This window comes from Falco peregrinus, chromosome 2 (assembly GCF_023634155.1).
Source record: "Falco peregrinus isolate bFalPer1 chromosome 2, bFalPer1.pri, whole genome shotgun sequence".
Classification (NCBI taxonomy): domain Eukaryota; kingdom Metazoa; phylum Chordata; class Aves; order Falconiformes; family Falconidae; genus Falco; species Falco peregrinus.
In genome coordinates, this window is record NC_073722.1 from 89,000,049 (window position 1) to 89,023,740 (window position 23,692).

General features: G+C 49.7%; 1 protein-coding gene across 1 annotated transcript; it reads left to right on the plus strand.

Moving 5' to 3' along the window:
- Nucleotides 1–682: 682 nt before the first annotated feature.
- LRRC75B (leucine rich repeat containing 75B) lies at nucleotides 683–22,764 on the plus strand. The gene is made up of 4 exons (XM_055796326.1): nucleotides 683–1,335; nucleotides 6,058–6,186; nucleotides 9,414–9,526; nucleotides 21,118–22,764. The coding sequence occupies exons 1-4, from the start codon at nucleotides 724–726 to the stop codon at nucleotides 21,638–21,640; spliced, it is 1,377 nt and encodes a 458-aa protein (XP_055652301.1). The 5' UTR covers nucleotides 683–723; the 3' UTR covers nucleotides 21,641–22,764.
- The last annotated feature ends 928 nt before the right edge of the window (nucleotides 22,765–23,692 follow it).

Below are 23,692 nucleotides of genomic sequence, written 5' to 3' on the forward strand. Positions count from 1 at the left end.
AAATGAACTTTGCTGGCTCTGTACAGGAAAGAGCCACAGTCATCCACCAAACTGAGGACCAAATGGCCACAAGAACAGATTCTTCTGCATTGGATGATACTTGTCTAATGGATGCAGAAGGCAGTAGGAACCCTATAGGTTGTTCCTATAGCCGTGTGTCCTCACATCACAGCTACCAGACACTCCTGCTCTGTGTGCAGGACTTGCGGTCTGTCATGGGCAACAGGGCTCAGTGTGGTGACAGTCTTGAACAGAAGTGAGACCATGGCTCCAGCTCCAGAAAGTGGAAGGTCAGGCTGAGCCACTGGTTGTACTGGGAGCATGACTCAGCTGCCTGCAAAATCTCAGTTGTTGGAGATGGGATCCAGGCTTTGATTTTTATCATCTTGTCAGATGGCAGCGATTTTGTCTGAGGAAAAGCATGTGCTAAACTTGCTGTGCACTGCTGGAGGAGGGAGGAATGCACACAAGGAAAACACTTCTACCCACAGCAGGTAAGGAACGGTGCCAGCATCGTACTATCAGTTGCAGACGACGGGTGGTGGGCAAAATTCCTGCCACTTTCTGGATTTGTAAAAACACCTCCTCTGGGTCCAACAGCAGACTGATAGAAAACAGCCCACAGAAACAGTCCCAGCCAGATGGCGTGTTTTGAACCACTATTAACGTTGACAACCTTTTGCAGTGTTCAAAGAGTTTGCCCAGGAAAAAGAGCTCCCCGAAATGCCTGGATACAAGGAGCGGTCCCGGCAGCATGCGCTTCTTCCTTTGTCTTCTCCAGCCAGCATCTCCCAGCAGCAGGAACCCGGGGGGAGGAGGCGCCTCCGGGAGAAGAGGCAGCGGGAGCTGCCCAGCCGCTGGGGAGGTGGGTGCTGGGGCAGGGAGCCGGGCAAAAAAAAATACCGCTGGGGCTCTGCTCCTCCGGGAGCGCCGGGAACCACCAGCCGGGGAGCACGGGGAGCCGGGGCGGAGCCGACCGGGCGGGGCGGCACGGTCCCTCCGCCTCTCCCGGCGCCTCCCCCGGCCCAGAGCCCGGTGCCCGCCCGGTCCGGAGAGCGGCGCGGCGGCATCGCGGCCATGGGCTCCCGGCTGAGCCGGCAGAGCAGCCTGGAAGAGGAGAGCACCGAGGAGCCCTGCGCCGGCAGGTTGGAGGGCGGCCGGGGCGACTTCCACCTCTCCTCCCTGCTCCTCCACCCTCAGAAGCTGCCCGGGGTGCTGCGGAAAGCCTCGCCGGCGCCCTACGTGCGGCGGGTGGGGTGGCTGCGGGAGATCCAGGCCACCATCCGGGAGCACAAGCGGGAGCACGCCGTGCACATCCTCAGGCTGCTGAGGAAGGTAAAATGCTGCGGGCGGAGCGGGCCCCGGGGCCGCCACCTCCGGGGCAGCGCGGGCAGGACCGGAGGGGCGGGCAGGGACGGCAACAAAGGGCTGTGCGCGGCTGGCGCGGGCGGTGCCGGCCGGGGTCTGCAGGGCCCCCCGCCCCGGCGGGGTGCGGCAGGGAGCCGGGCTTCGCAAGCCCCCCTCCCCTGTGGTACGGGTATGCAGCCCCCCTTGGCGCGGCGGGCCGGGCTCTTTGTGCAGCTCCCGCCGCTCCGTGCCCCGGCGGTGCGGGACCGCCGCGGCAGGCGGGAGCGGCTGCGGGAGCAGCCTGCCACCTCCCCGACTGCGGGAGCAGCCTGCCACCTCCCCGACTGCCTGCCTGGCAGGGGCACCTGGCCGACGGCCTGGAAGCAGGGAAAGAGGGGCTGGGAGGAGGGCTGTGCTGCACGCTGGAAGAGGGATGTCCAAGCCATCCACACCCCTCCATGCCAGCCCCTGGCTGTGCTGAGGATCGATACCCCCTCAGAGAAAAGCCACTGCATCCCACTGCTACCACATCCCATTATGCCCACCCAGCCGGACTGGCCAAGATCTGTCTTTGGGAGAACCCAAAATGGTTTTGGAAAGGACCTCTGGGACAGTCTAGGCTGAGAGGAGAGGTAAAGGGGTCAGTGCATAAGTGGGAGCTTGTTTCTGTCTGCCACCATTCAGGAACAGAAAAGCCAGTGTGCAGACAGCATGGTGCCAAACTGATGCTGAGGGCAGAGCCCTGCTGCTGGAACAGAGCCATCTCCTCCATCACTCAGTGCTACCATCACTTTCCAGGCAAACTCGGCTCCCCCAGACTGCAGGCAACTCTGCCATCAGTAGCATGGGGGACAAATCCTCCCTCTGATTCAGACACAAAACTTATCTTGTTGCTTCATTAGGTAATGACCTACCTCATCTTGGGAACATACTGGATTTCTCGCCATAGTGGTAACTAACCTTTGGGCGTGAGTGTGTTGGAGCAGGGACTGGCTCGCTGGGATGCCTGTACAGCCATAGTACCAGCGGCAGGGAGGTGTACCAACAGCCCTGGCTCTGCTCTGAATGTCCTGGGTTTACAGCACTTGCAACAGTGGTGGTCAGTACCCCGGGCTACCAGCAAATTGCATACTCATGAGTAAGAATTTACAGGACCAAAAATTACATATCTGCTTTTTCTGTCCGCTGCCTTGGTGTTCATGTGAGGATTGTTACCAGCACCACAAATGCTCTTTTTGCCATGCATGTAGACAGATTAACCCTCATCAGAAAGCCTGTATACATGCACTGGTATGGCAGACAAGGCTTGAGTAAGATTTCAAAGGCAGTATTGGAAAGGCACTATTATAAGAAGCTTGTGAAGAAAAAGAAGCAACCACTCACTTCAGGAATGTGGCAGTATAACACAAACAGACTTTTGTAGGGTATGCCAGAGGCCAGAAATACAGAATGCTGTTTTCTATAGTGCTCAGCACCTCTCTCCTTGAGACTGAAGCACTGAAATCCTCCACAGACTTTGGAGGTCTCCAGAAGGTCCATCTGTGAATAGCCAGGGTTTGAATGCTAAGTCACGGAGCCATCTGGAATGGAGGGCCTTTCTAAGCCCTCCTTTCAATGCAGTATGCCAGCTCCTTTCAGGATCAAACACCCAGCTTCCCCACATCTGCGCTGAGAACTACCATGTCCTGAACACTCACGTTTTGTCCACTGCCTGTGCAGTTCCCCATCTCTGCCTGTCCATGTTGAAACAGTTCATGTGCTCAAAACAGCACTGGGGCGTGCATCCTGTCATCACAACAGCCTTCCTTCGCCAAGTAAGCCAGGAACCCATCCAACACCACCCTAAACCCTCCAGTTCATTGTGTGCTCCAAGATTTCAGAGACAGAGGTCTACACCACTAATGAGTACCACACCCTTCAACAACTAAACACAACTGTTGGCCAGTCCTGGGGTCATGCATGTAATCAAAACCAGTCCTCCTCACATGTCCAATGCCCGCTTCAAAGAGTACTATGATCAGCCTTTTTTCTTATTTACAAATTTCCCTCACTCCTCAGCTAAATCCAGCTCTTAGCTTGGTCCTCAGCACATCCTTCCTTACACAGACTGGCTTACCTTTGCAGTAACACGCTCTCAGGAGTCACGGATTAATGTGTCCCAGGTGAGGGTCAGTTTGTTACCTGTAAAAAGAGAGATACCTTGCTCACTCTAGTGCACAGTGAGGATATTTAACACCATACCTCATCACTGTGCCTTGGCCAGGGTGCAAATACCGCAGGGAAGGCAGAGCAGTGGTGGGACTGGAATTGCAGCTGCCTCAAGTGAGCAGACACACTCAGCCAGACCAGAGGACACGGGCTGCAGGTGCATGCCTTGTGCTGCAAGGCAGCCTGCTGCTCCCAGCAGACACAGACCTTGTCCAGCCCTGCAGATGTACCCTGCAGGATGTAATTGTATCTGCCAGTATTTTTTGACCTGCCATCTGCAGACTCCGAAGAGCTGTGGACTGCTCCTTGGATGCTTAGAGGGTGTAATAAAGGAAAGCAAACAAGCCAGGCAGAAGCAGATCCACCAACAGAGATTTAAGATCCCAGCATACTAGAAGATTGCACAGAGAAAAACCAAACCACGGGTGTACACTCACGTACGCTTGCTTTGTACAGAAACACTTGGACAGCTCATTGCTCATCATCTTACCAGTCCCACCTGCAAGAGACAGATCAGCTTTCCTGCTGGTCTAAGTGGGCATCGCACAGCTGAAGCCAGGGGAGATACTAGACTTGCACCAGCAGAAAGTCTGGTACAATCTGATTTCCCTGTGCCGAGACAATGGCCAAGTGTCATTTTTCAAATAACAGCACTAAGCCAACTGAACTGGCAAGACTTAGCATATTCTGCTGTCTGCAGCCACCCTTTAGGTGGTACACAATTTTCCAAGAAATGAGAGAGAGAGAGAAAGAGGGAGGGAAATAAGTAAGATTAACCAGAAAATGCCCCTGGGCTAAGAATTTATGGGCTATCAACATGAAGTGAGTATTTACAGCTATATTATTTATAAAACCCTTGCAGGCAGGATTGTAATGGGAATGCAGATTCATCTTAATGGTATAGCTCCAATTGGGGGAGTTTAATTACTGCTTTGACATCCGCTGCTGCATGCCCAGCCATGCCATCCTCTCGGTAGCTCACTTCATCTGTGCATATTACACTTGGCGTAGGAGGCTCCGTTTCCCTGAAGCCTTATGGTTAAGGGAGACATTGGCGTGATGCCTTGGTACGCTTCTGGCCCACATCCAGCTCTGTCTGTCTGTCCTTCAGGACTGATCCACTGCTTGGGTTCCTTGATTGCTTATGGGTATCATCTGTGTACACACAGCGATGGGGCTGTAAAGCATTTGATTTGTTCTCCCTTTCTCCACCAGATCTGTAGCCAGGGTCTCTTTGTTACTGTGCTCTCTGCTCAATCCAAGGATATCCAGAGCAGGAGAGAGTGGATACAGCGCTGGCTTTGACTGCTGCTCAGGGTTAAGATCCCACACCTCTGTCAGCATGGCTGCATACACCCAGCTTCCCCCCACCCCCCTTTATTTTTGAGCTCTCTTTCACTGGGTGGTGCCTGAAGCACACATTCACTGGAGCAGCGCGAACATATGGGGCACCCATTTGCTTATTCATTTCTCCTGGCAGCAGCATACAGAATGGGCATAGGACTTGTTTCCTCCCTCAACTGAGCCCTCCTTGTCAACTGAATCAAACCCAGCACTATCCCCATTAGGGAGCTTTTTTGTTCTACATTTCTACTCCTGGGGTATTTTTTTCTGCCCTCAGGGTATTTTCATGTATGTGATCTCTTTTTCCCAGATGCTTATTTTTTTTCACAGCTCCGTGGTATCTTCTGATTGCAATGACAACTTTGTCATATATTAGATCTTAGCTTTCCTCTTAGCAAGAAACAGCTTAGATCTTTGCAGCATCACCCATCTGACTCCTGGGGAGACTTTTTGTTCCCAAGGACGATGAGATTTCTTCCAGCATGTCCAAAAGTGCTCCATACCCTGGTCCACGCAGGTAAGTTGCATGGACCACATATGTTCTCTGAGTCACACTATGGAAGATGGGAAGAAGACTTCCCATGACTGTTGTGTAGAGCTACCTATAAATTTACCATTACACGCAAAAGACAGTACTGCCAGTGCTTAACACTTACTGAGAAATTCAAAGCACAGCTAAAGTCATACTGGTGGGCCAGACATTTGCTCAGCCAGCCACCACCAGAGCATATGGCAGTACCTAAATACCTGAGAAAAGTTTGTTTCTTCCAGAAAAGCTGAGGCGGGAGAAGCAGGTTTAGAGCCAGCCTTCCTGCTTGACTTCTTCAGCAGATTCACACATAGAGGCTGATGGAGCTAATTTTCTCTGGGCTCCAGCGAGCCTGGAAATGATGCCGCTCTCACCTTGCTGTGGTAGGTGGAAACAAGGTCAGTCCCTAAGCTGAGTAAGCTCAACGCTACATCTCATTCAGTGCTCTGGCTGCTGACATCCCCCATCACAATGATGCTGGGTCAGAACAGCTACTTCACCATTGTTAGATGGTTTCCTGTATTGAGCAACCAGCTGGCACCTCATCAGATTTACTTTCTGGTTTCAAAACACCTCATGGGTATAGCTCCAGGGAAGCCCGTGTATCTGACTGACTGTTTTTCTTGTAGGACCTGGGACTGGAAGGAACATTCCTCAATGAAGTGCTATACAAAAACGCAACTTTTCTCAACTTGGTGGATCCCATCTCTCACGACTTGCTGATGAGCCTTGCTAGAGATCTGCAGTGTCCCAAAAAGGTGAACCCTTCCCTCAGCTCAGTGAATACTTTGCCACAGCACTAATGCAAAGAGAGCCCTAATGGGGTGGGCTGGTGCTCTACAGCCCTTCAGAACCAGCCAGCGTATGCCCTTGGAGTGGTAGCACATAGATTGTTGTGCATATTTCTGTAGAAATCAGTTAAAACTACCTCAGAACATGAATGAAACTGAAAGAGGGGGCAATTATATGCACATAAATCAGGAATTTACTTTTTATGCCGACAGTAAACTTGATGATGGGGTACAGGCCAGATAAAAATATATGGGGTGGTTGGTGGTGCCACATTCCCTGGTATGCCCCAGAGGTTCAAAGCAGCTATTTTATGGTGGCTTATGGGGCTGCAGAGGGGGACAGAGATCTCTGCACCTCTGCCCAGGCTGGTTGCCTCTGTAGGAGAAGAAGAACCTCTCTCTTCCCCAGCCCTTTGCCACATCTAACTACCCTAACGCAACATTACATCCCCTGTATAACCTCCCAGATCTCCTGGTGCTGTAGGAATCTATAGCAACTCAGGGTTGAAGAAACAAATGTATTAACATGCACAGTATCACTGCACTGCTCCAGCGCTTTCCTTCAGAGAATGAAGGAAGCAGAGACAAAAAAAGGCAGGGCTGAGCGCACACAAACATCACAGATACCACAGCCCCACTGCAACACCAGCATCTCCTTCTGTTGCCCTTTGTTACCACAAACACTTGGATTTGCAATACATCCATTTGCTCATCGGGCTTGGCAAGTGTCATGTCTGCTTTATAAGGAGAGCAATAGAGTGAATTTCTTTATTCAGAGAGAGATATTAAGTACACACAGCTCAGAGCAAACAGCAGCACCCTAGGGAACACACTGAATGCCTGGTGTAGACTGGAGGCATTTCTAACCTTGTTCTGCCATCTCCTGAGGCTCTCTGATAACAATTAACCAGTCAGGTCTCAATAGACAAACTACATTTAGCCAAAGTTTAATCATTATCATTGGGCTGAAAGGCAGCCTGAAAAAATCTTTTCAAGCACAATTTTTGTGCAAATTTTATAAGTATCTAAAAAGGAAGAGGGTGGGTTGCAGCAGTAGTACCTCTTAACCATACTTCAGTTGACCTCTCCAGCTGTTCTACCAGACCATCTCCAGCCTCACGCTGTGCAGTGCCCTCCAGGGGAGGCAGCACGAGGGGACATTACACTACTCCAGTACCCTGGTGCCTAGCAGATAACACACTACAATTTTCATATACCTGCATATACCCCACCTCCTCTGTTTTCATGTCTTATAGATGCACATGCTTATCTGCACTGACATGTGAACCATTATATCGATAAGATTTTCCCCTTTCCTAAGAAAGATGTTGAGCACCTGAGCCGCCCCTCAAAGCCAACAGGAATGTAATGAAGGAGCTGGAGGCACTCAGTACCCTACAGCACCAGCACTCCTCCCAGCACAAACACCTGCAGACCACATTCCCTCTCTGACCCTGGCTGAGCATCTGGTGGGTGTAACTGCGTAAAGGCAAGCAGGCTGAGTGCAATTCCCAGTATGTCAGTGGAAATTAAATCAGTGAGGACACGGGAAAGAACAGGAGGGCAATTCTCAGTTGTGAGCCAACAAATGCTCACAGAGCATCGTGCCAGCTTCTGTGCTGAAGCCTGGTGTGCACGTGCACCCACTTGGAACCATTTGCTGTTGTAGGTGACTGCAGGGTGCCAGTTGCAGCCTTGCCACCACAGCAGTAGTCTAGAACAAGGCACCTAACCCAGGGGCACAGGCCAGTCCCTGTAGGGTTCCTAGGTGAGCTGGGCCAGGGATCAGGGGGTGCTCGGCTGAGCACTCAGGCTGGGATCCCCCTCCATTTGGCACAGCAGAACAGCCAATGCTGGCAGCGCATCCCTGGGGAGTTCAGCTGACTCAGTGACTGCTTAGGAAAGTCACAGTGCAGCTGTTGGGCCACAGTACAGCACTTTAACTGCTTGCAATAAAGAATAAATTAGCATATTCCCTGACAGCTTTACTATGTGTTTACCTATCAAATCCCTAAATGCACATGTTGCACCACAGCTGGAGGGCTGAAGAATGGGAATGCAGGTGTCTCAGCATTTGGAAAATATAGAGGGGGCAGAAATCCCAGCCTTCAGCAGCTGCCATTCTGCTTCACCAGAGAAGAGGGGTGCTGTTCAAAGTCATGGTGATAAAGAACACATGCAAAAATAAACCCACGAAGGCAGCAACCATCCTGGTGCCATCTTTTCCTGGTGAGTTATTGCAGGGGCTGGAGGGAACTACTGGCATTGAGAAGCTCCCAAACTCAAACTTCCAGAAGCAGAATGGACTGCAAGGAAGTAAGATGGAGTATGGGAAACTCGCTGGTTCCCTGTCCCAGCATCTCCCAGCTGGAGCATGGGAGGGAGCAGCATCAGGGTTCTGCTGCAGGAGAAGCAGGAGGTGCTGCTGCAGGAGGGATGTGCTGGGGCACATCTCTCCAAGCAAGAAGCACCTTGGGGATGGGGCAAACGTGCTGACTGCTGAACTTTCCACATCAGGGTAACAGGTAGTCAGTCCAAAGAAAAGACAGTATGCAGTTAAGAGTTTGGGAAGCACGGCAACAAGGTAACTGACAGAAATTTAGCATAGTCCTGTAACACAATGAGTTGGCAGCTTGCCTGCACAGCTGGCGACAGGTGCTGCTAAGGATACAGCAGTGAGGAGCTGAGACACCCATGCTGTCCCTACACTGGGCTTTGTTGAAAGTGGAGATCTTTTGAATAAAAGGGCATAGGGGGTCCTTGCACAGAGCCCTTCTCACATTGCCAGCCACCCCTGCCTTCCTGGGTGTTGCCTGGCCTAGAGTCAGACTGCTCTAGAGCCCCTCCCACAGCTCTAGAAAATAACCCCCTCTTCTGAGCTCCACTTCCTCCTGGGTAGGGTGTGAGATTGTAGCCCCACTCTGGGCAGAAACATGCTGGCTGAGCTGGGGTCCTTTCTGGCAGTGCAGAACTCCTACTGTTCCTCCACCCTAAAAGGAGATGGCATGTGGCAGAGGCATCTCAGGCCTTCCCACCATTCCTCTTTCATCTTCTCTTCCTCTTCATCTCCTCCCTTATACACACGCCCCTGCTCCACTACCACCTCTGTTCCTTTCTGGTCTTCCTCTGTCCTCCACCTTGCTTCCTGTTCTGCTGTGATGCAGGCAGAGTCTAAGCTGTCCCTCTTCTTTCAGGAATATGACCCCTGGAAATCCTCTGACAGGATCTGCAGGCAGCTGATTTACCACTTAACCCCCCACTCCAAATGGCACCGGCACGGCATGCCCCGGAGGAAGTCCCAAGTGTGGTAAGCAGCCTGACAGGGATGGTGTGGATGGGCACAGAGGGGGATCTACTGGGAGAAACTGCGCTGCAGCCAAGCACCATTTCAGTCTGCCACTACTGCTCTTCTCAGAGAAGGGCAGGACTGAAAACCTGCATGGCAGCCGCTGCTCAGTCTCTTAGAAAACTGCAGCCAAATGGCACAGGGTCAGTACCAACACCCCTCTCCTTGGTCTGGTTTGCTATTGACTCCTTTGTATATAGTCTTACAGTTCCTCAGCCTCTCCCAGGTGCATTGAAATCAATCCCACTGATTGCACAGGGCAGACAACCCTCCTGACAGGGCTTGCAGGGTGTCTGGCCTTAGGAGCACGGCCAAAGCAGGCAGTCTTGCAGATATGCACACCCATCTGCTGAGCTGAGCGGGCCCTCAGCTCTGCATCCCACTTTGTCCTTGTTATCCCAGTAAAACTTCCATGCCAGCGAGGCACAACCACAAGCTAATCACCCCATTCAGCAGTAACCACTTTGAAGTGACTAGCAAAGAGGTGACCGTCCTTACTCCTACTTCTTTGCTAGGACCAGGAGAGGGACCTGAGATGGTGCAGAGCCTCACGCACAGGGAACCCAGCTCAAAGTATATTGGCCACTGACAGCTACTGGATGGCAGTTGCTTTCCACTACTACAAACATATTCAGACACCCACACTTGTTCTCTCCTTGACACTTGCTGTTTTTTCTAACCAGATAAAGAGCAATCCCTACTTCTTTTAAATCCACCCCTTCTTTCCTCATTTCTTCGAGCAAAGTCTGTTCCTGTGGCACAGATCACCACTGCTGAAGAAGACAGAGAAGTGACTAAGAAAAAAGCTCTTGTCAGCCCCATTAGCTTCACAGGAATAAATGCAGGACTGGCTAAAAAGAAATGCAAAATTGGCAGCACTCTGGGAATAGCCTCAGGCTTTTCTGAGACTTTCAGTCTTTGATGCGTGTGCCAGCAACTTAAAAATCCCCCATGGGAATTGACATTTCCATTGTACCTTTCATTCTGACTCAGAGGCAGATCCCCAGTGCATCTTAAGGAATAAAATCCCTAATGCCATAATTTCCAGGCCATCTGCCTCTCATACCTATAGCCCCACTTTATCACTGAATCCAAAAGCTCTGTGAGTTTCAACGCCATCATCTCCAGCACCCCACAGGGCAGGACTGTTTGTGCTGGTTTGCAGGTGGGAACCACAGCACAGAACAAGACCAAGGGACCACAGCTGAGCGAGTCCTTTTCCAGACCCACACAGCTGACATTTTCCCTATGGGATCCTGCAGAGTGCTGGAGATGCAGGAAACACAGCAGGTCTGACCTCATCCCCACCCCCTCCCAAGACAGAAAAGCTTAAAGATAAGAAGTGCTAGAGACAGGCAGAACTTGATAGAGGGTAGCTGTCTCCATTCCTTTCCAAGCTTCTTTTTGCTGAAACTTAGCCTCATTCTGGTTTTCCAAGTGAAAAATCCCTCCCTGCTGCTCCTAACTCAACCCGCTGCCTCCATACTCCTGTTTGCAGGCAGAGCAAACCTCTAGTTGGGACTCCAGGCTGGAGAGTCAAACTGGAGGTATTCCCTCTGATTTCACAGCCTGGGGAGAACAGAGGACTGCCTGCTGCAAACTCATCACTTACTAACAACGCAGAGAGGGGTCTGTGGCCAGACTAAGAGCTCTGGGCCCTGTGAGCCCAAATCCCACACAGAGGGGTCAGGCCCAAAGTGCTGGCCAGGTACAGAGCATCTGTGAGCACAAGCAGGGACAAGGCAGCAAGGCAATGTGTGATGGAGGGAAATACAGGTCTAAAATGGGTGACCCTGCCTGGCAGCCAGGCGCAGCTGCAAGGTGTTACATAAGGCACAAAATAATTTTGATTAAATATTAAACAGCAGAGCTTCCTCTTTTAAGACTGGAGAGGAACTGGTTTATAGTTTGCGGCAAAAGATGCCTGCAGAGTTGGCATCTGAGGCTGCTGCAAGAAAGTGGATGTTGTCAGGAGCAGAAAGGCAAGAAATAGCTCCTTCTTTTGAAGATACCAGGGCCTAATTTTGTCCAGCCAGGCTGTTTTTATCAGATAGGAATTCTCCACTTCCCTCTCTCTGCTAGTGGGAGTATTTTACTGTAATCTCTGCCTCTGAACCTGTGCTCTTCGCTTGTATCCTTCTTGCTGTCAAGGTCCTCTAAAAGGTACAGGTGCAGCAGCAATACTTTGAAGGCACTTCTAAAATCTAGTGGGGATTTGGGACAGCAGGGAGGAATCGGTGCATGGAGACCACATTCAGGAACTGAATTCTCCTTTTGCTTTTGTGGTCTCCTGGGCTTTGGCTTTTGGCTTTCACAAAGCTGATGCAGGACCCCCTTGTTCTTTTCTCAAATGCAATTTCCGCTTTCTGGCAGCATGTTAGATGGGTCCAGGAGATAATTAACAAGCCCAGCCATACAGAGAGCTTAAAACATCTGCCAGGTTTTAATTACATTTGTGCTGTTATGGAGATGTGGTATGGGAGATGGAAAGGACCTGCAATACTGAAGCCGGATGTCACATCAAGTGTTTCTCCCCACCACCAAACAACAAACCAGCAGGTCAGAAATGAACTAACTGTAGTTACATCCCCATCTACTCTCAGTGGGACCTGAAACATCCAGCAAGTACAAGCCTGAGCCATCCATGATAAAGCAGAAAGGATAAGATACATTTCTTCAAGTGCTCCTCCTTTGACAGGTCAGAAGTGGAGTTCATACAGAAACATCGAAGGAGAACACTTATTGCAGCTCAGTGGACTCAATGCAACAGCAGCTGAAACGAGTAGGAGAGATGCAGCCTGGGCTGTGTCTGGTTTCTCTGCTTGACTAAACTGTCAAAGGTGATGCTGGGAGGCAGTTTGCCCTCTATATCCATGCCTGCGGGTGCTTGACAGTGACTGTCTCCCTTGTACAATGGTTAGCAGTATCCCAGCTGTGTAGTCCCCCAAATACACTATTTCTGCTGCCCATGTGATACTCGGACAGGTTGGCCACACTGAAAGCAAGGGGTTCCACTCTCCTTCCCTGCAAAATCCTATCTCACATCTGCAGTTTCCAGTCAACAGCCGGCACCCCACTTGCAGCTGACCCTGCCTGCATTGGCTGCCTTATCAAACAGGGAAGCTGAGCTCTTGGGGGATTTACTCTGGGGATTTTAAAATTAAAACCTCAAAAGCTGGAGGATAAGGTTTCCAGTGAAGGGGTGTCAACAGCATCCTGGCTTGTATCAGAAATAGTGTGGCCAGCAGGATAAGGGGAGTGATTGTCTCCCTGTACTCGGCACTGGTGAAACCACACCTCAAACACAGTGTTCAGTGTTGGGCCCCGCACTGCAAGAAAGCCATTGAGGTGCTGGAGCATGTCCAGAGATGGGCACCAAACCTGGTGAAGGATCTGGAGAACAAGTCTTATGAGGAGCAGCTGAGGGAACTGGGGTTGTTCAGCCTGGAGAAAAGGAGACTCAGGGGAGATGTTATTGCTCTCTACAGCTGCCTGAAAGGTGTTGGTCTCTTCTCCAAAGTAACAAGCGACACGACAAGAAGAAATGGCCCCAAGTTGTGCCAGGGGAGGCTTAGATTGAATATTACGAAAAATTTCTTCATGGCAAGGGTTCTTAAGGACTGGAACAGGCTGCCCAGGGAAGTGGTTGAGTGGTCATCCCTGGAGGTATTTAAAAAGACATGTAGATGTGGCGCTTAGGGACATGGTTTAGTGGTGGCCTTGTCAGTCCTGGGTTAATGGTTGGACTTGATGATCTCAAAGGTCTTTTCCAACTTAAATGATTCTGTGACTTTACTGCACAATTTTCAGTCTGTTATATCGTAATGGGAATTCAGTTTTAGCACCATTTTACAGCTGTATAGATCACTCACACATAATGAGCAGAATACATCCTAGAGTGTTGCATAACTCCAGCTTTGCTTTCTCATTAAATTGACATTTATAGTGTAAAGCGTAATGGATTAAGAAATGTTCGTCTACACAGACGTAGGCTTTTTAAGTTATCAACACCACTTCTGTGGAATTTTGACAGGTGCAGAATTTCTGGATATTATTAATTCTTGTCTTCAGAAGTTTTGAGGCCTCCTGCCATGCTTAATTAAGGAAAATTACATGTGCTAGTGTAAGTGCCTCCATGTGCCTCCAGAACAGGGACAAACCCAGAGAGTGTATTACTTTTTGAGGGCAAGACACACTGGACTGCAATTCAGAGTGGAGAGGGAAAAGGGTATCAGGTAAAGACAGCCTTTGTCTGGAGAGCTGGATTGCAGCCTAGTACTGCAGTCAAGAAGCTGTGGATTACAACTGACCTGTCTTAGCAAAGTCATGTCAGGGAACCTTACATATCTTCCACTTGCATCATCCCCAGAGCTGGCTACTTCAGTGTAACTACTTCCTTCCTCAAGCACAAAGCATCAAACCTGAATCCACAAAACACCAAGGCAGTAAACTCAGGGTGATCTTTACAATCAGGGTGTTCCTGGCACAGAAGAAAACTCAGATTTCTCAGAGTGGCTGGTTCTGGAAGAGCAAAGGCAGGTGTGTGTGGAATTAATAACTCCCGAACTGCATGCATCTGGGCTTTCCTTTTCACAAGTCTCACCATAGTTTTACTTTGCTCATCTGAGTGAATTTCATCTTGGCTAATTCAAAACTGGGTGGAGGACAGAGTATAACTTCTGGGCTCACTGCTCCATTTCTCAGTTATTGATTGATATGCGTTGCTCGGATGTTGTGGTATTAGATGCGCTTTTAAAATGCAATGAAAACACTTGTGTCTAGAAGATTGCAAGGAAAAAGCTCTGAAGGGCTTTGGATCTTTTTTTCTTTTTTTAAAAACATCACTCAGGGCTGCAGATGACAGCTCTGGCAGATTAGATCTTGCCTTCACATGGCATGAGGTGAATATTAACGACAGCTTCATGTCACCCTTATGCAACACGGTAAATAGGCACCATCATTCCTGCTTTAGAGACAGGAAGCCAAGTTAGAGAATACCAGTCAGTTAACTGAAGACACATGACAATAATCATATGGGTGTACAGAAACTGCCCCTCACAATGCTTTCAAGAAGCTGCTGCTCACAGAGATGTCAGCTGGACAGACATGAGATGGTCAATAAGTTGTAGAGAGAGGCAGGAACTGTCCCCTCGTCTTATAGTGCAGGGGAGTCCCAAACACTGCCAATGATCAGGGTTCCCAGCAGCATAAAGAGGAAGGTACATCTGCAAAGACTGTTGGAGGTGGTAGAAAGACTCATCCCGCAGCTTGACCCTGCCCTGTCACAGATAAGAAGTCCAAGACTGGCAGGCAGGAGAAGCAGGACACTTTGATAGAGAGACAGACACTAAGTGAAATAATGGAGGTTGGGTGGCAGATGGTAGTTAAAAGGAATCAGCAGAGACATTTTTGCCTTCATGACTCTTACACAGTTGAAGGTCTGACAAGGACATAGGCTGATACGTGACATTTACAGTGAGGAGGTAGCATTATTCCCTGCTTTGCTAGGACAGACCTAAATAATGAGGGGAAACAACCAGAGATCACGGATCAAGTGGCATCAGGAGGAAGGCCAACGGTTCACAGCTCACTTGAACACACCTTCAAGGACAGAGTAAAGATGACAGCAGAGCCAGGAGGAGAGGCACTCGGTTGCATCAGCGCCTACCGATATCCATGCCCCACCCCAGCTGCAGAGGGAAGGTGGTAGGAGAAAGGCTACCTTTGCACTCCCTTCTCTCCACAGTGAGGGATCTCCCCACAGTTGATCAAAAGAACTGGGGCTCAAGGATGGAGATGTGACTGAGGGACTCCTCATGGGAGTGGCCTGTTTGTGCACTGCCTCCGTCTTCAGAGGTGCTGGGCCCAGCCTCAGAACACCTTGGGCTGGGTTAGTCTCGTCAGTGCTTATGAGGCTTCTCTTTCCTTTTTCCTGTCTCACTAGAGGCAGCTAAAGCCAGCCCTCCGTGGCAGCACGCTGTGCCACAGGGAAGCAAAGCAAGCACATTACGCTAAGTAGGTGATTAAAAAGCCCAGAGTCAATCCCCTAAATCACTGCTTAAAGCAGAGAAGCCATCCAGACATGCCTGTCACTAGGTTCTGTGCAAGGAAGAGCAGCCAATAGATACCTGACTCTTAGCTAATTAGCCACTACTGGCAGTGCCTGTTAATGGAGGAGATGCACAGTGACAGGAGTCTCTGGCATCAGGAATATTTTACATTTGGAGGCAAATTAAATATAACAATAAAAGGAGGAGGGGTAGAAAGCATGTAATTCCCCAGAGAGACAGGCAAAAAGTAGTGGTCATCCCTCATTATTGAAACCCTATCCGACTCATACTGTCTCCTCCCAGCCTCGATAGCAAGGAGACAAGGAAATGAGACTCCAGGAACCTGAACATTCTTGGGCTGAACAAGCTCCTCCAAACCCCATAAAGCTAACATGAGGCCAAGCACCACTGTGGCTACTGCAAGTCCCACCACAGCAAAAGTCAGGAGCCATTACACCCTTTCTCTGCAGCCACCAAAGAATTTAGCTGGCGAGCAAGAAATTGAATGGATTCAGTGCTAATAAAATAAATGTGCTGAGTCCTCAGCTTCATGGACTCAAAAAGAAGGACTTGGAAGAGGACCTAAGGGTTAGGTCCCTTGGGACAGCTCCTGGAGACAAACTAGCAATTAATTTCAGGTCTCCTAACTGTTTCATCTCATGACAGCTCTGAATTTGCTTATGTTAGCTGAGTTCCCAGGAGGCAGGAACAGTGACTGAGCCTTACATGGGGAGAAGATTATTTTTATCCCAGAAAAAAAGCCAAGGGAGGCACAAGATGGGTTCATCCCTTTCTCAGTCCACATTTCTGACTGACAGCTTTCTTCTGACGTCTGCAGGTCCCTCAGACCCCTGTGATGCCTGAACTGATCCTGGGTGGATCACATGGCCAGGCTCATGGTGCAGCCTTGGGACCGCTGGCTAATGCCTGCTGAAGAGTAGAGTTGGCACCTAGGGAAGGGATAACTGGCAGTAAGCGTGGAAGGAAGGCTGCCTGCATGTCTGTGGGAGAAAGGCCAGACCCCAAGGAGGGAGTTGGGAACTATGCAAGGAAAAATTTGTTTCACATGAGAGAAACAAGGAGATGTACCTAGAAGAGGTCTCATCCCTCAGCAGATCTGAACAAGGGTTGCAAGCAGGGTGCTGATCCCTTATAAACAGGAGGGAGGGTGGGTACTGTTCCTCACTAGATGCTGCATCTAGCTCCAGGCCAGCAAGTAGGGGGCTGGTTGCTGATTGCCCTTGCTTCTTGCTCAAAGTTTCACAGAATTCACTTGCAGCCATTTCTCCAGTATATGAAGGAGTGGGGGGGTTGTTTCCTCTCTAAGCTTGCTGCAGATAATACAAATACAGTCTGCTTCCCTGCATCCAGGGTTCAGATCCTCATTAGATGCAAATCCTCACAATTATAAATCTGCACACAGCACCAGTTGCAGTAGCATTAGGTTAATCCAGCCTCCGGTGCTTTGCAGTCTTCTGCCCACAAGTCCCATGGGCATCAAGAGCCATGTCGCTAAGTAGCTATTTTGTCTCACACAAAGAAAACAAAAAAAGCTTCTGCATCTGAAGCAATCTTTAAGCCTATTTTACTTGCAGAAATTAGGGGATAATAGATGACCCATTTCCCTGGAAATAAACCTGGCATTTTCTCAGCTGCTGCACAAGTGTCTGAGAGCCTGCTGTCCTGTGCATTGTGCCCCCCCGCCCCCCCCGCCAAGAGAAATAGAGCTTAGCAGAGCTCCAGAAAAATACCAAGTGTCAGATAATTCAAAGTAAAGCATCTACCCACATCTCTGTGTCCTTTTCCTGACAGCAGATATATTTACCTCTAAAGCAATAGAGGAGGAGTAGGCAGCTGTTCTGTGCCCTGCCCTAGAGATGGTATTTAGCTGCACCTCTTGGAGCTGCACAGAAGCACCGAGGCAAGGAGAAGAGCTGCCAGGGTTCACAGCATGCGTGGGGCATCAGATCTCATGCTTCAGCACTTACCAGAGAGCTGGGGGGCTGGCTGCAGCATGAGGTGCTACGTCCGCCAGGGCGAGGCTTCTACAGACACATCCCTACAAAAGGCATTTTTATAGGCAAGAGAACAACTTAAACACAGGAGGAGCCCACAGTTCCAAGACAGGAAGCCTAGAGTCACCCTGGCAGGTATAGCAATGAGGGCAAAAGGAAGCAGCAAAAACACAGGAAAGGAAAGAAAAACAAGCCAGCAAAGGAGGGAGGGAGGGCTCTGGCACAGGACAGGAGGCAGGAGGTTTTAAGCACATTCAGCCAGGAGCAGTCCAGTCTGGAGAATCAATTATGGGAAGATAATTTGTCTGCCTGATTAAAGCCTCCTTGGGGTATTGGCTTGTTGCTGGGGAGAGCAGCAGAAGATACCTGCTCTGGTCAGAGCCGATCCATGACTTATTACTGCAGTCCCTGCATAACAGTCAACAGGAGGGGAGGCTTAACGGGCAGACAAGCACACTGCTTTCGTCCTTCTGACATTTCCCCTCACTTATCACTGTTTGCGCTCAGAGCCAAGTCACTCAAAAGGGGACCCGAAGAGCCACTCAGACTCGTCCCCTGTTAAGAAAGCTGCTATTGCACACCCAGCAGTAAAAACGGCACCTGAATGCTGAGGCCCGGCAGAGGGAGCGGTGCCGGCTCAGACGTGCCCTCCAGTGGTCCCCACTCCAGCCTGGTTCCCATTCCCATACCAAACTGGGAGCACCAAGGCTTGTTCCTTGTAGCTTTACAACAGGGAAGTCAGAGGAGGCTTTGCACAGACTCAAACAAGGCTTGGGGCAGGGGGTGTCCCTACATTTAGGTCTCCTTTCTGTGCTCCCCCTCCTCAGGATGCACCATGGGCTGACAACACTGGGGAAGAGAATTACCAGGAGCCACAGGCAGCATTTGCAAAGAACAGGCACTGAAGTGATTACAAGCTTGCTTCTATGCTTGTTTATCCTGTATCCCCCCACACCCCCAACAAAGTCTTGCTCTAAACTAACAACACACCAGAGAAGGCTTCTGCATCATCTCTTATGCCAGCCCCTATGGAATATAGGGGACTATTTCCCCTATGCAGTCAGGTTTACACTCAAGATTCATTTCTCCCTGCTTAATCTGACCAATATGAATGCACACCTCCACTGTGCGTTTGATGCTTGATTTTTCTAGAACAACGAGTACCCTGTACCAAACACCCAGATAAAACATCCAGCACAGCTAAAGTGATAACATTGTGCCAGGGGAGACATCAGACTCTTCCAGATTTGAGGCCAGTCCCTGATAGATTTTATACAAGTTGCATCCTCTTTTGTGGTAAATTTTCTACACCACTGCCAGTGGGTGACAAACTATAACAAAAAAGTGCACACATTGTTTTTCCAGGAGAGCTGAAGAAATACAGCTTCCACGCAGCCTGGGCTGATACCAAGCACCCCTTGTATTAGCAGGAAAAGGGAGAGTAACCCTCTGCCATCCAGACTGCAGCATGCACAGTTCACAACAACTACTGCTGTTGCAGCAGCTATGAGAACTGCACTGCTGCTACAAGCAATGTGGTTGATTAATTCTTCACAATCCTGTCTCTGGGGCCCTGATATTGGAGAGATATCAAGTACCATCTTGAAGTGAAGGCCCTTTGGAGAACTCACTTGTATGCTTTCAGACCAATTATAATCCACCAGTACATTAGTCTCTGCTGCTTGACAGCACAAACACTGCTTCCCTTGCCCCTCCTGTGATCCTGCGGAGTAGTCTGGGTCATGTAAAGTGTAAACATTTAGTAAGTAATACAGAAGGCTCTTCTAAACCTTTAGGTCTGAGAATAAGTTATTCTGTACTGTTATTACTTCTCTATCATAAGAGCTCATTAGCTCAAAGGTATGCTTGCAGATACAGCTTCAGCCTTCCACAGTGAATTCCCATTGGAAGCACAAGGACACACAGAAGCAGCCTGAACAAAGTGCTGCTAAACCCAGAGCAGGGATTTATGGGCTTGAGAATTGACAGGACAGGCCACAAGGTCTTTCCACTTCACATTCCTGCAAGGAATCACAGCTACAAGTTTGCCAGTGTTGAGTGTGTCCATGACGCACGTTTATTCACTTATGTTATCTCATAGGGGATTATTATTAACTGAAATTTCCAGGATGCCATGAACTGCGTATGTAAAGCAAAGCTATGGAAGCAGCGTCACATCCTCCCCACAGCTACAGAAGGGCCTGGCAACACTAAGGCTCGTAGGGACATTCTCACCTGCCATGGGAGCTCCTGCGGTGCTGCAGCCTCCTCCGAGGAAATTGCATGTCCCCATGTACCCATTGCTTTCAGGGACTGGCTGTGCCACAGGTGTGCAGGACACTACAGAGAGCCAGATAGGAAGAGTGGGGACCTTCAAATTGGTGGTTAATTCTTAACCCACCCTGCTCCTCCCAAGCTCAACAAGGCACTTATAGACCCACTGAGCACATGATTAATGACACTAGTGGGGGTCCTGCTAGGGCTCCCATATCCGTAAAGCTAGATGTGTCTGAAAGGACAGCAAGGCTGATAATTTACACTAAAAGATTAGGTTCTCCTGTGTTACACCAACACACATTTCTACTCAATCTTGCAACATATTCCCAACAGCTCCTTTAGCCCCACAGCTCCCACTGCTCACAGCACTCTCACAAACCCACAGTCCATCATAAAACTCCACACCCCGCTCCGTTTGCATACCCAACAACCCCATAGCACAGCTTTGCCTGCTGTACAGGTTGCCTACCTCATCCTCACTCCACTTGCCAGGCAGACAGCAAAGAAAAATGGCTGAAACCATCTCTCTAGATTTCTTTTAGCACCCTTAAGCCCTCCCTGCCTCCTCACAGCTGCAACAGATCCCAGATGATCTGCTGACCATAGAGACCACACAGGCGGTCACTGATGCTGCTTACTGACTAAGTGCTGCTTGGGAAGGCTTTTAAAGAGACATGCAGTAAATCCATTCATGGAGTGCAGTTTGCCTATAGATTGTTTTCCTGATAAAATACCCACTTCTCAGCCTTTTGACACTGCTCTTCTCTGCAGCACAGTCTGTTTGCAGCAGACCTTGTCATTCACCTGGAGAGGTGGCACACACACACAGCACAAACCAGTGCACTTGGAAAATTTGCTTGCCTTGGTTATTTTTGCTTTCTATACATGAGCCTCTGTACATGCATGTACAGACAAACCCTTTGAAATGCACTAGTGGAAGACACTTTAGCATCCTATGTTTAGCCAGTTCTGGCAAAGTTTATGTGTAAGTGCTGAGAATATACAGGAAAACCCCAGGACACAGTCTACTGTGGGGCATGGTGCAAACATTGTGCTTGTTTCCCCAGTGAGCTCCATTAACCCTTTGCTTAACATTCTAGCCCATGTTCTTAATGATTTTCGCCCCTGTCCCAAGTGCTTTGTCACTTGGGTGAGACATGGATGACGTCCCCATAATGATATCTCTCTCTCCCCACCTTTACATCATTAGCCTGAAGACCAGTCTGCAGAAGAAGGTGAGCCAGGACTCCATGGATTTGTCAGGGATCCCCCTGACCATGCGGGATGTCCACCGCATGGCCTACTACCTGCAGAACAACGGGGACCACCTCACCTCTGTGGACCTGAGCTTCACCGAGCTGAATGATGACATGGTGCGCCTGCTGCTGCCCTTCCTCTGGGCACTACCCAAGCTCACTCACCTTTCCCTCAATGGCAACCGACTGACACGGGCAACCATGAAGGAGCTGACTGACACCATGAAGGACATGAACAAGTTTCCTTGCCTGGCCTGGGTTGACCTCGGCAACAATGTGGATGTCTCCTCCATGCCACAGCCACTGCTTGTGGGCCTGCGCAAGCGCCTCAGCCAGCAGACCACACTGCCTACCATCTATGAGGCACTTGACTGCGACTCAGAGATCTCCAGCGGGCACGAGGGCAGCCAGTCAGAGGATGAAGCAGCAGGAAGCACCCCACCACGTGCTTTTTCTCAGCAGGGCTGCAAGAGGTGACTGGACAACAGGCCAGCACTGGCACACTGAAGCCACCCCAAGGAGAAATCTTGAATACAAACATCAAGCAGAGGGCCAGCTTTACCGGCTTCCTTTGGCTCTTTTCTCTCACCTTCCCTGACATCTCCCCGCAACTTGCTGTGAGACAAAAGCCTGTCATCCCCCCACAACGTGCTCCATTCCCTCCCCTCACTGCCAAACCCATCGCCCACGTTCCATAGAGGAACCAGTGACTTACAGTGAACCTGGTGCCCAGGCAGGGTCTCACTGGAAGACGGGAAAAGACCTGTCGGAGTCAAGAATATCCTCCAGCAGCCATTGGGTTGAGGGAAAGGGATGGGGGGGAACCTAAAACAGAAACAGGCTTGTAGTTTACTTCCTTTCTTCCTTTTCCTATGCACCTTGGAAACCTTGGGACCTGCAGCCTTGAGTGTGAAAGGAGGCACCCCAAGAGCCTAGCTGCTGTGGAGCTTAGCTGAAGGGCTCAGAGGCCAGAGCTGGAGCCCGGCAGTGTGTCTCCCTCTTGTGTCTGGCTCCTTTTGTTTTGTTTTTTTCCTATTGTGTGTTTTGTATTAACGTCTGAACAAAGGGACTTGGTCAGAGACCATTGGATCGCATAGGCTGGGGCGGACACATGGCTTGGAACTGCAGCATCAGGATATTTGCTGTGTGACCGGGGTGAGAGGGAGGGGAAGGAGGTATGTGTTGGTGGGAGCATGGGGGATGGGATGAGTTGGGATGGGATGGGAGAAGGGGGGAGGAGAGGGAGGGGGAACAGTCTTGTGGATTAGCAGGATTGGTTTCAAAAACTGTGCTTTTGTACTAAAATTACAAGTTCCAAGTGAAATCGAAGAAAAGCAGACAGCTAAGTGCATAACTGTGGCACTAGAGGAGCAAGCAGTGAACGTGTCAGAGGTGGGCACTTCCCAAATGAAAGCGCAAAGCTTTGGCTCCTCATGGCATATTGCACACCTCGTCATACAGACATGATGTGAGCAGCTGCATCACCATTTCCAACGCTGTCCAAAAACCAAACCACTGGTGCAATATTTCTAGTGTTTTCCACATTGCTCATGCTCTATGTAAACATAATAAACAGTTCTCTTGGACATGAGCATGAAGCACTACAGAGTCTGAGTACCTGGATTGTTCACAAGTCGAGCCAGCAGCCCAGACACTGCAAGAATATGGGCCAGGAGTCCTCATGCAGTGTCCGAGCAGTGTGGGAGAAGATCAGCAGGTACCATACACATTGGTGAGAGTGGTTCCTTTGTCTAAGGAAAGTGAGACATGGCTGTTCCTTTGTGGTAGGCTGCCACCCTTTGTGTTGCAAGGTGCTGATACAAATAAACTAATCAGACTTTAGCTGATAAGTACTCTCAATTATCTGTCCCCACAGGAATTTTGAGAGCAGATATTTTTTGACAGAGTTAAAGAAGTCAGACATATTAAAAAAAACATATAAATCCTGGTCCCCCTAAATTGATAGTGGTAACTTTACCTTCCTCTGCTGATTCTCTCTGGGAGTCTCAACACATATAAGCAACTCACATATACTAAGCCACACAAATCCACATTAAATAGATTTTCGTGCTTCTTGCTGATTTTACAAGACATTGCAAGGAGCAAATGGGTGATATTTTTAAAGTGATTTATCCCCTTCGGACCAAGAGTGTAAGGGCACTGGAAGGTATTGGTGTCCGTGATCAACTGCCAAAAGCTGCAAATAAATCCAGTCCCCTGAGGAAGTAAGCTGGGTCTAGAGATACTGTGCTGAGTATTACAGCCTGACACTGTAAATGCTGGACCCAGCCCTGTTTGCACGCTGGAGCAGAACCTCATAACTCATGTTGTTTAACTTGTAAATGTAGTGTTGTAAAGTCCTGTCCTGCTGACCAAAAGAGCAAAGGAACAAATATAGCTAGGGCCAGGTGCTAGCTGCCCTATCCCAGCGGAGGTGGAAAAGGCCCCAAGACAGCCAGAATATGATGTCTGACCAGGAGGATGGGGAACAGGGCATGCAAATGTAGCCAAGATGCCAACAGAACCCAA

Excerpts from the sequence above, each read along its gene's own strand:
- LRRC75B (XM_055796326.1), top strand. The coding sequence starts at position 724 with ATGCCTGGATACAAGGAGCGGTCCCGGCAGCATGCGCTTCTTCCTTTG. Across the intron at positions 6,187-9,413 it reads ATCTGCAGTGTCCCAAAAAG|GAATATGACCCCTGGAAATC; the intron begins GTGAACCCTTCC and ends CTCTTCTTTCAG. Across the intron at positions 9,527-21,117 it reads CGGAGGAAGTCCCAAGTGTG|CCTGAAGACCAGTCTGCAGA; the intron begins GTAAGCAGCCTG and ends TTACATCATTAG.